Source organism: Cnephaeus nilssonii, assembly GCF_951640355.1.
Source record: "Cnephaeus nilssonii genome assembly, chromosome: 2".
Lineage (NCBI taxonomy): Eukaryota > Metazoa > Chordata > Mammalia > Chiroptera > Vespertilionidae > Cnephaeus > Cnephaeus nilssonii.
This window is the reverse complement of record NC_137073.1, coordinates 98,645,107-98,658,493: the sequence shown is the minus strand read 5'-3', so window position 1 is coordinate 98,658,493 and position 13,387 is coordinate 98,645,107. Positions and strand designations below refer to the sequence as shown.

Below are 13,387 nucleotides of genomic sequence, written 5' to 3'. Positions count from 1 at the left end.
AAACACATCATTCAGTGCCCATCTCAGGTGGCAGTCTGGAGCATGTACCTAAGCTGGTCCAGAGATGCCTGCTGGGGGTGCAAGAACGAATACAAGTTCAAGCACGATTGCTCGGGCATGCTTTGGGGGAACAGGTCAAAACGTGCGAGTTTTAGAAAGCAGAAGCCCAAGTTGCGGAGCACGGTGGGCACACCTACAGGTACAGGTGCAGGCGGGTCAGCCAAGGACCTGGCCTGGGAGACAGGATACACACACACACACACACACACACACACACACACACACACGGTGACAAATGTTTACAGGCAGTGCATCTGGAGCAGAGCTGAAGCGGGTGTCTACCTGCTCAGAAAGGTGACCAAGGAAGTGGGGCAAGGCTGACACTTCCTATTCCGCCATGCCCAGCGAGCACCCTCACCCCAAGCGCCCTAAGGTCGGCTGCCCTCCTGGACGTCCCCTAACCCCACACCCACACCCGCCCTGACCCCGAGATCTCACCAGAACAGCAGGTTGGCCCCGGCGAAGCCCAGCAAGGTGCGCAGCGGCCTCTCCCAGCTCAGGAGCTCCTGGGCGCAGCAGCCCAGCCACAGCCCGGGCTCCCCCAGCAGCCAGGTCACCGCGGCGGCCACCTCGCCCGCGGCCTCCGTCACCTGCCGCCCCGCGGCCACCGCCGCCGCCCCTTCCTCCTGCGCTTCCTCCCCCCGCTCCCCGGGGGGAGCCCGGGGCGGCGGCTCCTGCTCCCCGGCAGCCCGAGCCGGGCATCCTTCCTCGGCGGGCCCCGGAGGCGCGGGACTCGCCATCTTCAGCGGCGCTTGCCGGCGGGGACGGGCACGCGCGGGCGCGCCTGGGTGGGGGCGCCGAGAGGGCAGCGGGTCCGACTCGGGGCGCGCACCGCGGGGCGCCGAGCTGGGTGCCTTGTGACGTCAGCCCGGCCGCGACTGGGGCGCCTCCGGGGGAAGTGGGTGCGGCCAAGTTCGCGCAGGGGCGGGGCGGGGCGGGGCGGCGGGCGCCGAGGGGCTGGGAAGCCTCCCTCGCGCCGTGGGAGCGAGCTGGGGGGACCCAGGGAGCGTGACCCGCTTTTCCTTCCCTTCCAGCTGCGGAGGGGGCGGAGAGGACCCCCTACCGGTTACTTATCTGAAAGGGAGTCAGGGCTCCGGGCGGCATCAATTGGACATCTCAACTTTCTCACGCGGGGCCGCCTTCGCGCTTCCTGCAGCCCTGATGGGTGAGCGGGCCCCAGCCCCCGGCCACCCCCGGCCCAGCGCGCCCGCAGGGCCAGCCTCCCCAGCCACCGCAGAAGTCTGGAGTACTCTGCGTGCGAAAACCGCAAGAATATAAATGTTGGACTGAGAAGGGAAGAAAAAAAACATGTGGCTCAACTAAAGAGCATCTTGCCCTCTCTTTTTTACATTCGCAGTAACACCGGACCCCAGCAATTGGGGCGGTGCGGAGGAGAGGGGGGGGGGGGTCCTCTCTCCAACTGTGGGCAAAGTCCTCTGGCTCCAAAATGCGCATTGGTCTGTGGGAGGTACTGGTGGGAGGTACTGGAAAGAGGTACAGGTGAGCGGGGAGCTCACAAACCAGAACCCCTGCGGAGACTGAATACTGCGTGTATCCAAATGGTTTGGCAAACCTGGACTGCGCTCACTTCTGTGTCACCGCAGGCGTGGGGATTGGGAAAGGCTGCGAGAGGGGGTGACAGGGTATCCTGAAACCTCGCATACCAGCCCTCACTGGCCCCAGTACTTCTTTCTGCATGAGTGTGGGGAGAGGGTAACTGTTTATGTTCCCTTTTCACCACCATTTGCATTGTTTACATGTGTATTATTTAATCCCCTGGAGAACCCATTTGGCGCACAGCACACTCAGAGCTCCAGGGCAGCTCCAGGGATCAGCTAAGCCTGGGCCCCAGCCTGTCACAGACCCCAGGTCTTGCCTGCAGCCCCAGGGTCCTCAAACCAGTCTGGGAGGGGAACTGTGTTGACCGCTTAACAGAGGGGTACAGACATCAGGTGGGAACTCAGCCCCACTCTAAAATGATCACCTGGCACAGCCCCCTTATCAGGTGCCCACTTAGGGCCATCACCTGGCCCCGGCCCCTGATCACATGCCCATTCCGGCCATCAGTGGCTCCGCCTCTGACTAGCTACCCACTTCCAGCCTATCATGTGGCCCCGACCCCTAATCAACTACCCACTTCTGGCCTATCAGGTGGCTGTGCCCCCTTGTTCTCCTGCCCACGCAGGTGTGCCCACCTTGTCCCAAACCCTTGAAACCCTGGAAGGTTCCTGCTTCCCAGGTGCCATCTCCCTGATTGGCAGTCTGACCTTGCTCTCACACCTGTCAACAGTCCCTTTGCCAAAGTCCTCCCAAAAAATCCTTCCTGCTTGTTCTCTCTTTCATGTGGGACTCTGACAGCTGGGATTGGAAAGGAGACAGGAGAGCAGTGGCCTGTCCAGGTTCCATGAAAGAGGTCCAGAGGGTCCTGTAAAGTCCCGGGAAAGCTGGGGGAGGGAAGGGTGGTGAGGCCGGGGTTGCTGACTAGGAAGCGGAAAGCCCTCAGGGCAAGTGGGGCAGTATGAGCAGCACCTGTGGCCCATTGTACAAGCAAGGCTATAGCAGCACAGAGAGGGAGAGCCACTATTTCATGGGCACACAGCAGAAATAGGGCTGAGCTAGAATGGGAACCCTGGGTTGCCCACAGCCTGTAAATCCTTTACATCTGTGACCTCTGGGTAAGCACCCTCACCCTGTGGCCATTTGCTCTGATGGGCTCCACCCTTCCCCCCAACCCCCTCCTTCATCCCCAGGGGACCAGGTTCCTTTATTTATACCTGTGCCTCTGGTGCTTGCTCTCTTTGTCCCAGGCTCCCTCCCAGCTGGTAACTTTGCCGGAGTCCCCCTGCATTAGCCGAGGGCCTGTGTGTACAACACCCAGCCTCCCCTCCCAGGCTGTGGCTTAGATTCCAAAGTACCATAATTTTCCCTGTGTCTGGCTTCCCCCACCTGGCACCCCTGGTAGATTTTGTTTTACCTGGAAAAGAAATTGATTCGAGGTCTTCGAACCCCCTAACTCCGTGCATTCCCTCTCTGAGACGTGGCTCCGCCTGGGTGCTACCTGGTACAAATCCCTGATGCCACTCCACCTCCGTGTCCGCATCTCTCATCCCCTGGAGAGCCCATTTGGCGCACAGCACACTCAGAGCTCCACAGCAGCTCCAGGGATCAGCTAAGCCTGGGCCTGAACTTGTCACTACCCGAGGTCTTGCCTGCAGCCCCAGGTTCCTCAAACCAGTCTGGAAGGGGATGTCTGTTGACCCCTTAGATAGAGGGGTGCAGACATCAGGTGGAAACTCAGCCCCAGTCTCTAATGATCACCTGACACAGCCCCCTGATCAGGTGCCCACTTCCAGCCACCACCTGGCCCCGGCCTCTGATCAGGTGTCCACTTCCGGCCATCATGTGGCTCCTCCCCTGATCACATGCCCACTTCCGGCCATCACCTGACCCTGGCCCCTGATCACGTGCCCACTTCCAGCCAACACCTGGCCCCTCCCCCTGATCAGGTGCCCACTTCCAACCATCAAGTGGCCCTGCCCATGATCACATGCCCACTTCCGGCCATCAGGTGGCTCTGTCCCTGATTAGCTACCCACTTCTGGCCTATCATGTGGACCCGACCCCTTGTTCTCCTGCCCACGCAGGTGTGACCACCTTATCTCAAACCCTTGAAACCCTGGAAGGTTTCTGTTTCCCAGGTGCCATCTCCCTGATTGGCAGTCTAACCCTGCTCTCACACCTGTCAACAGTCCCTTTGCTAAAGTCCTCCCAAAAAATCCTTCCTGCTTGTTCTCTCTTTCGTGTGGGACTCTGACAGCTGGGATTGGAAAGGAGACAGGAGAGCAGTTTCTTGTCCAGGTTCTAATCCCCCTGTTCATGCTTCTCTCTAGAATAAAATGCCCCTCCCTCCATCCTGAGCGTTCTACCTTTGATGAATCAGGGCATCTTACATCCTCCTGGAGTCTCCTACTAGCAGCCAGCCTGCTCTCACAGGCTGGATGGGGCTCATCCCCAGAACAATTAAAAAGCCCGTTGGTAAGGGAGCCCCTGGGGAAAGTTCTATAATGTTCCTCTGGGTGGTCATTGTATATGTTTATCTCTCTGTGTATATATTGCAGATGTGTGCACTGTACTGTATGTATGTAACAGCTTAGGAAGTATACTCCTTGACTTGACTCAGATTTATTGAGCACCTACTATGTTCCCAACGCATTGCTAAGCTCTGTGGATGTGGCTTCCACCCACCAGAAGCTCCCATTCCAAGGAGGGACCAAAAACAACTGTGAACATGCCTGTGATAGAAATAATCGCTCTGTGCCGAGTCCTTACTTAAATCATGCACCTGAAATTGGGGAAGGAGTGGAGGAGTCCGGTTTCAGGAGGCTCTTTGGAGTAGATGACATCAGCCCTGGATTGTGAGGGGGAGGGAAGTAGAGAAGGGGTTGGGGGAGGAGGCAGTAATGTGTTTTGGGAGATCGAGAGGAGAGAGAAGGTGTGGAGGTGCAGGTGGAGGTGCACATTTCCTTCTGTACATTTGCAGAGACCACCAAGGCCTTGAATGATCCACTCCTGGCGGGAAGTCGGGGTTTTAACGTGAAGGCAATGCAGTGTCTCTGGGGTTTCTCACGTGCCTTTGAAGAGAATCCCTCTGACAATCCAGAAGAAAGTGGCCTGGCAGACAATGAGCAAGCAATGTAGAAACAATTGGGGGTTTTTTATTTGTTTACAAAAGAAAAACTATCTTTTCCAGGTGTTAGTCCCTCCTCGGGGCCCTCGTGGAGGAGCTCTGCCAAGAGAAATGATGCTGTGCTGTGTGATCTGGCCTTTATGTAGCACTGGGTACAAGCCGGGGGTGCAGTGTTCTAAAATGTTCCCTGGACTGCACAGCTGGAGGGGGGAATGCAGGGCAGAGGAGCGAGGAGCCAGACAGCCCTGCCGCCCAATCCGGTGTGGCCATGCTTCCAGAAGCAGTCTGCAGGAGTCCTCACCCGCCTCCCCCCGCGCCCCCACCCGCAAATCCCAATTCTTGTCAGGATCTGTTGAAATAGTAAAAGCTGTTGGCAACCAAGACATGGAAAAGCTAAACTACATCTATTCTATGTGGTTTGCAACCTTATTACCTCTATTTAATTGATAAATCTTCCTGCCCACCTTTATGTGAAATCTTTTCTTTCTCTGTCGGTTAAAATGACTAAGGAAAAAAGTGCTACACTAAACTGTTTTTGCATAAAAACAGAACTAATTGCTCTCATTTGTCTTTTTCACCTCTGACCTCTATTACTGACAATGGAATAATGTCACAGGAGTTGACACTGGCATAGACATACAAATGGGTGCTACTGCTGGGTGTTTTTTCTTTGTCTGATTATCTTTGTGATGCTTGCATAATTTATTCAGTGCTAAGACTACATAAAAAGGATGCTAATGATGGTTAAAATAAACCTTGTCCCATATTTTCAAGAACATGTCATGTTTAAAACTCCTGTGGGTATCCTTTGCTGTTGAAGATTCTCTTCTGAATTTTGCATCTCTGTATGTTGGCTAAGAGTCTCTTCTGAATTTTGCATCTCTGTATGTTGGCTAAGATTCTCTTCTGAATTTTGCATCTCTGTATGTTGGCTAAGATTCTCTTCTGAATTTTGCATCTCTGTATGTTGGCAACAGAGTGATTAACATGAATGAGTCGGGTGATTTGACAATATATATCCCAAGAAAACAAGGAAACAAGGGGGGGAAAGAGATAGCAAAACGGGGGGGCGGGGGGGGGGAGGTAGAGATAGCAAAACAGTTGTAGCCACTGATTCTAAGAGAAACTTTAGGAAATAACACAGCTCCAGCAAAGAAACTAAAAATACACATAGGAACTCTTAAAAAGAGGCCACTCACCTTTCCCTTCCAAAAGTAGCTAGAAAGTTTGTAATAGGAGAGAAAAATAATGAATAATTAATTCCCATTCCAAGAGGCCAAATAGACCACATTAAGCTAAGCCTTAGAATGAGAGGGAAATGCCCCAGTATTATTTTTCTCCCTAAAATGTTCCATGTTAGAATTCGTCAGCAGGTCCATGACTTCTTAAATGAAAGGAGCCATGCATACATGTTGTGTTGTTTGCTAGTCCTGCAGGTAGATTATTTTTGTGCTGATAATTTTACGAAAGCAATTCTACCCTCCTGTTCTTACCATATCCCCTACTCCTTTCCCTCATTTTCTTGTCACTGGGCCAAGAGAACCTCGGTAGTTCACTCTAAGCACAAATAAACAGGAACCTCACACAGCAGCCACCTGGAGGAAACGGAAAGGAAGATTGTACCTGGTTTCCAAGGCCCGGCTCTCAGCAGGGATTGGCTGTTTCTGTTGGGGGATTGTTAGGGTCACCGGAGGAGGAATGCACCAGGCCGAAAGTGGTAAGGGATTATAAATTTATTAGGTCATTTGGAAACCAGATGGGCTGAGCCCCCAAATGGCACCAGCTCCCAGGGATGGGGAGTCAGAGATTGTCAAGGACTCTAGGCAGGCTTTTGCGAGTGGGAATTCTCTGGGCGGGTCCGGATCCTGGGCAAGTCCAGAGGGGAAAGTTACTGGTCTTAGCAAACGGAATGTGGCCTAAGTGAAAGGGAATGTCGGTTGTGTGCACCAGCTATGCTCCCAGTGTAGGTATTGCTCCCTAGTAATAGACAAGAGAGCTTTCTTAAGGCTTCGGAATGGTTCATGAGGATTTAGGCCACATTACAATAATATATCCTGAAAAGGTACTGTTTATCCACAGGTACACACATCGACACACACACACATACACACACACACACACACACACACACACACACACACACACAGACCCCATCAGTAAGGATGACTGCAGGACATTGACTTCCAACCCCTTCCCACCCGGCAGCAGTTACCCTTGAATCAGCCGACCAGCCACTGTTCTGGAGGAGTTCATAGAGGGGACGGGACCGCCTGTTGAACCACCAGCTGGACCCAGGCAATGGGAGCCTCCTCGCCCCCTCCCCATCCTTGGAATCTACGTTCCTCCGACTGTTTCCACAGCGGGAGCCGTTTCTAGGACACAGGTTGAGAGAGTAAGGTGTTGGTGAGACCATCTGGACTAAGCCCTGTTAAAACCTGTGATGAAACCCTTAAGATTCTGGCGGGCAGGTGTGGAGATCTCGTCTTGCAGCTGCCTAAGACAAGCCTAGTGAGGTCCCTCGTTTATTAAACCCGCCACCTCCCAGCCTGGATGGTCTGCCCATCTAGGGGGCCAGTTTCAAATTTCCCCCAGGGAAATCCGGAGGTTGCAAACCAACAACCTAGTCTGCCGCCTCTTCTTTTTGGTCCTGGTTCTGCCTCATTGCACTTGAGTTTCATTCGTGCCTTATTCCTCCGTTCATTGATCATTAAACATTCATCAAAGGCTGCTTGTGGGGCTTATCGTAAGACAAGCAGGACTGCTTATTTCCCTCATGGTGCTTAGGTCATGGACAAGGGAAAAGGAATCTGAAGAAGGTGGCTGGGGGGAGGGAGTGGGGAGCATGTGCAGGGGCCCGGGCAGGAGAGAAGCTGGCCTGGCCCCAGAGGAAACCACGAATAGTTCTGAATTAGGGGACAGCAGATGAGCAGGTAGGTGCTCAGAAGGGCCTCCTCTGTGTGCAGTTAAGGAGTTGAGCTTTGGGGCCATGGGTGGGCTGTCTGCAGGAGAGTGAAGTGGCTGGTTTGTGTTTTAGGGAGGTGTTTCTGCTCCGTGGATTACGTGGAGCCTGGCAAAGATACTGGCACTTTTCCTTGTCATTCACTAAGATGGGAGAGGAGGAGGAGAGGTTTGGGTCACCCTAGAAAATGCCAATTAGGCAGTTGGGTACAGGGACCTGCAGCTCAGAGACCAGCAGGAGTTAGGAACAAGAGATGGATGCAGGCAGGGGAATTGGGCTGTATGAGAACTTGGTGGAGGGCAAGGCCCAGATGAGTTCAGAGGCGCTGCCCAGCTCAGATCAACTGTGGGAGCAGAGAAGGTGATGAGACGTTTGGATAAACAGACCACAGGGAAGAGTGTTTTGAGGATCAGTCGCTAATTTAGGCACAATCTTATGAGGTGGGGAGGGGAGAGGGAGAGTTCCTGAAGTTTGTGGGTTTCTTTGTTGTTTGTTTGTTTTGACCAAGGAAGTGACAGACTCCACACACCGGCCTCCTGAGGGCCCAGGAGCTAAACTGACTTCCCTGGAGGGAGGGAGGGAGTGAAACTGTCATGTGATTGTCTCTAAATCCAGGCCTCCGAATCAGGCCTCCAGTCTCAAGGGTATTTTCTAAGTTAAAATTAGATTAGTGGGATGGAATGGAGTAGCTGGGAGACTTCCATCCCACAGGCATCCCTTCAGAGTGTGTATTTGGCTTGTCATCTCTTACTAAGTTTAGTTCATTAGAAATTAGGCACAAAACACTGGTGCCCCTTTAGGCTGGGTAATCAATGGCCGAAGGCCCTGTTGGGAGCACACATTCAGGCTGTGTCACATGTTATCCTCATAGACCATGCTTGAATGGTACAACCGGGTGTTTATGGCACAGCCGGTGATATTCATGGGACCCTTCAGCTTTGCAAGACTCAAGTGTCTTCTGAACCATCAAAGGAATATTAAGGTTCTATTGAATATAGTCCAAAGTTCAGTCTACAGTAAGTCCTCACTTAGCATTGTCAATAGGTGCTTGGAAACTGCAACTTTCAGCAAAACAATACATAACAAAACCGAGTTTCCCATGGATTAACTGGTATAAACAAGAGTTAAGTTCCTACGGCATATTTCTGGTTGCAAAGCATAACATCATCAAACTTTTAGATAAAGACCCAAAACACTTCTAATATCAGACAGTGCAATAAATGCTAGCTAGTCTTACATTTAAGGAAGATGATTAAAAATAAGTAAGATCATTATTCCAACCATCTTATTCCAGCTCTGGATCAAGGGTGACCGGAGCCTCTCCCAGCAACTCAGGGAGCAAGGACGGGACTCCCTTCCATCACAGGGCCGCTCACACCCACACTCACTCCGACTGGACAGCGGGCACACATCCGCTCGCCTCACGTGCTCATCTCTGGGATGTGGGAGGAAATCCATGCAGACATGGAGAGAATGGAGAATGCAGAAACCACCCACACAGTGACCCTGGACAGGAATCCATTGTTTTTTCCTCATCAACATTACAGCAAAATGACACTCAACAACACATGTGAGGACCTACTATATTTGCATGTAGGCCAATTTATTGAAAATTGATGGTTTCTCTCTACCCCATTTGCACTCATTCCTGCCCTAATCCAGGTCCTCTGGTGTCACAAGCAGAACTATCCAAAATGAGAAAAGAATTTTACAGGCCACGGAGCTCATTCTGGGTTGCCTGTAAAAGCCTCTGGCTGGGATGGAGGCCCTTCTCCTTTCTCAAGGAGACCATGTGAGCCAGGGTCCCCAGCTTCAGAGGCTCCTGCTTCCAATGCCAGCTTCCCGTGGGCCCTGAGTCCCCAGGTGCTGGGCGTTGATTTCCCAGTGTCTGCCAACTGCTGGCATCCATGCACCTACCTCAGTTTGTTCTCCCAGTGATGGGGTTGCTCTGGATCTCACCCGATAAGGAACAGAGGACAGAGTTGGAGGGGAGGAGCTCCTTCCCCAGGAATGTGCACCCCAGTGGGTCCCAACCAGCCGCCTGGCCCTAGCACACCCCTTATGAATTAAGACTGCTCCTTAGTCTATCCAGTGGTCGGCAAACTGCGGCTCGCGAGCCACATGCGGCTCTTTGGCCCCTTGAGTGTGGCTCTTCCACAAAATACCACGGCCTGGGCGAGTCTATTTTGAAGAAGTGGCGTTAGAAGAAGTTTAAGTTTAAAAAATTTGGCTCTCCAAAGAAATTTCAATCGTTGTACTGTTGATATTTGGCTCTGTTGACTAATGAGTTTGCCGACCACTAGTCTATACCATATGGGGCTGCGGAGGCGGGTGTCTGATTCCTCACAGGCCTGATTGAGGAGGACAGGTAGAGATAAAAAAAAGAGTGGCATTTACAACTTCCCTGTCAACTGCAGTAACCCACAGTCCCCAAGGCAAGAAATATGGGAGTAAGTTTGCTTCTGGTCTCTCCTTCATTCTGTCTGCAGTAACCATATGTCAGGTTTGCCCACCACGGTCCTGGTTTATGGCTGCTGTCTGGCATGCTTATTTATAGCACTTCGCTTTTCCTTCTCAAGGGTGTCCTGGTTTGGATGATAAATTATATGCATTCCCCATCCATCTCCAATCTGTCAGCAACTACGGAGGATCCCTCCTCTTAAACACTCCCATGCCTATATCCCTGTTCTCAGTCTTAGGGCCGACATCGCTGTTCAAGCTTCATCACTTAGTGCCTGTTTAAACTGTGGCAGCCTCGTACCTCCTCCTCTTCCAATCCACCTTGCACAGCCTTCCTCTAAAACAAAGCTTTCAGCCCTGGCTGGTTTGGCTCAGTGGATGGAGCTTCGGCCTGTGGAATGAAGGGTCCTGGGTTCGATTCCAGTCAAGAGCACATGCCTGGGTTGCCGGCTCGATCCCCAGTAGGGGGTGTGCAGGAGGCAGCCGATCGATGATTCTCATCACTGTTGTTTCTATCTCTCTCTCCCTCTCCCTTCCTCTCTGAAATCAATAAAAATATATTTTAAAATAATAATAATAATAATAATAATAATAATAATAATAAAACACGGGTTTCAACATGTGACACCCACCCAAGCGCTTAGGACAATGCCCAGTTACCTAGAGCAGCTAAACCTAAACAATTATAAACTGTCTTCATCTCTTTCTAAAAGCTTTAATTCTCTTTAGGCAGATTAGCTGCTCCCTGATCTAAACACTCGACTGTAGTGAGATTAGTTCTTCACTGGGTCCACACCCCAAGCAGACTTTCACATCCATACCTTTGCTCACACTTTAAAACCTTTTCCTGTCTCCCCAAGCCCTGGCTCTCCTCTCCGCGGCCTGCTCACTCTTCTTCCATCGACCCTTACTCAAGTGGAAAGAGCATGGGGTTCGTAGTCAGGAAGATCTGAACTTGACCCAAGTGTCCAGGCACCACCCACTGTCTCACTGATCCTGAGACACACGTTTCCCTCCCCACGTTAACATACCTGAGAATGAAATGTACTTTAACATCTGCGGCATCGTAGACCCACTAAAATATACTGGCACGCTGACTTTGTGTTGTAACACCGTCTCTCTGAGTCTTCGTTACCTCATCTTTTAAAACAGGAATAACCCCTGGTTCTCAAGACTGCTGTGGGAATTACCTGAGGGAAATGCAGTGGGGACCCAGGGGGAGAGCATCTCCGTGGGAATCTGGATTCCATGCCCAGCCTTTTGGGAATGGTTGCCCAGTATCTCTTGGGAAGACCTGCACCACATGGAAAAAGGGTTGCAACAGATACCAAAGTTTGTGCCTAATAGAATTACATACAAATTCCCTGCAGTGTGCAGAGTGAGAAAGAGAAACTGGTCTCACTCCTGGGTGGTTTAACCACAACACTCCACTGAAAATGCTGTTCAGCTAAAGGGGACATTTCTACAGCGGTAATGAATGAAGTGGCTTTCAGTTGGAAATGTTATTTGCAAGGAGAAAACTACAAAAGCAGTGTTGTCCTTAATTTGTTCTTAGGTAGCAAATCTTCCAAGGCTAATTCTATGTCAAGTCCACAAGTAGTTTCCTTAAGCATTGGGTCAGAGCTGGGTGTTTTAATGTTGTTCAGTTGGGCGATGGCCATCCCTTGTGAGACGCCCTTTCCTTGCTTATAAAACTTTGCTCACTTCAAGAAGCCTGGCAAGCCAGCTCCCCTGGGGCACAACCTAGCTAACTGGCAAGGGAACCTGCCTCTCTCTCAACCACATCAGCAACCCCAAACCCACATCATCAAGGCTGGTGTTTACCTCTTGCTCGTGGACCTAAGGCTGGTTTTCAGCGAAGGGCAAGAGAACATGGGATAAGGGAAGAGAAGAAGAACCCTGTGGTGCAGGGTTTGAATGGGCGCTCTCAGTAAGTATGAGATCATAACCTCATATTCTAGCTCCGACAACTGAGAGAGCTTAGAATCCCTGACACCCCATGGCGATGAGCTAACTTGGGGAGCAGGTGCTGGTTTCTGGCTATTTTCTATCAAAAAGAACCAGGGCTCCTTAGAGAGCTGGCTGATACTAGGTCTGAGTTAGGGACATGCCGGAAACCGACCATTGTCTCACTAATAGAAAAGATGTGGAAGGCTGGTCAACCTTGAAGTTCTGAAAGGTCAGAGCCAACCACTCCCTATCTAATTGAGACAATGGTAACTGAGGCAACTTCCCCATCTAGTAATCATGTAAATCCTTACTGATTTGATAATCCGCTTGTTACCTGCCTAAGGGCTATGGGTGTATCCCATAGTCTCAATAAAAGGCATAGCAAGGACAGAGCCTAGGAGTAGTCCTCCCCCTAGAGGTGGACTCCCGCCTGGCCCCCCATTTACCCAAATTAACTCTTTTCCGGTCTCTTTTCATTTTGATTGCGGCCTTCTCCAGAAACCGGACCTGAACGGGAACCCTGAAACACACGGGACGTGACAAGGGATTCCACAGGGACATTTGATGTACTAGAAAGCAAAGACATGTGTAAAGATGATTCACACTCCATGTCAAAAGGACACAGAAGCCAGCTCAAAGGGGATCCCACTGACCAAATCTGGGACACTTTGGGGATCAAAAAGAATAATCTTGTTAAATGCTAATACATTGAGTTAAAAAAAATGACGATTCTATAGTGATTCTCAAAAGACAGAGAAAGAGGAAAAGCTCTGCTTTACAAAAGATTATAAACTAACAAATACAGACTAAATTATAGATTTAGAAAAGCACCATTCTGTAACTCATGTTAATAATTGATTCAGGCAATGATCATCAATGAATAACATGACTTATTGGGAAAAAGACTAGGGAAGAGAGTGTCTACACAATCTCACAAGTTACTTATGCATTGCATAGGGATTCTTTGCATTGGAGAGATGTCAGTCTCCCCTTAGCTGCATCTCCTCATGCCTGGCATCACCAGTATCGGGGCAGTTGGACCTTATGAGCTCCCTGATCTAATGCTATGGGAGGGACACAATAAAATGTATTGGAAACATTTTACCCGAATCAAATCCTGACAAATCAGAGGAATCCAGAAAGAAGGATGTTCTGCAAGTCTATTGACCTAGACCTTCAAAGCGCGTGATATCAAGAACAGAGGAAAAGTTTGAGGAGAATAAAGAGGTATAGCAGCCAAATCAGTGTGTGAAATTTGATTAGATTCTGGG

At 50.9% G+C, this 13,387-nt stretch overlaps 1 protein-coding gene across 2 annotated transcripts in view; it reads right to left on the bottom strand.

Moving 5' to 3' along the window:
* Window positions 1–926, bottom strand: part of RETREG1 (reticulophagy regulator 1) — a 101,764-nt gene extending 100,838 nt beyond the window's left edge. For both annotated transcript variants that reach the window (XM_079796451.1, XM_079796450.1), the window contains exon 1: window positions 499–926. In XM_079796451.1, the coding sequence (XP_079652577.1) occupies window positions 499–800 (302 nt within the window). In that variant the 5' untranslated portion in view covers window positions 801–926. The remainder of the gene's footprint in view (window positions 1–498) is intronic.
* Window positions 927–13,387: the final 12,461 nt, after the last annotated feature.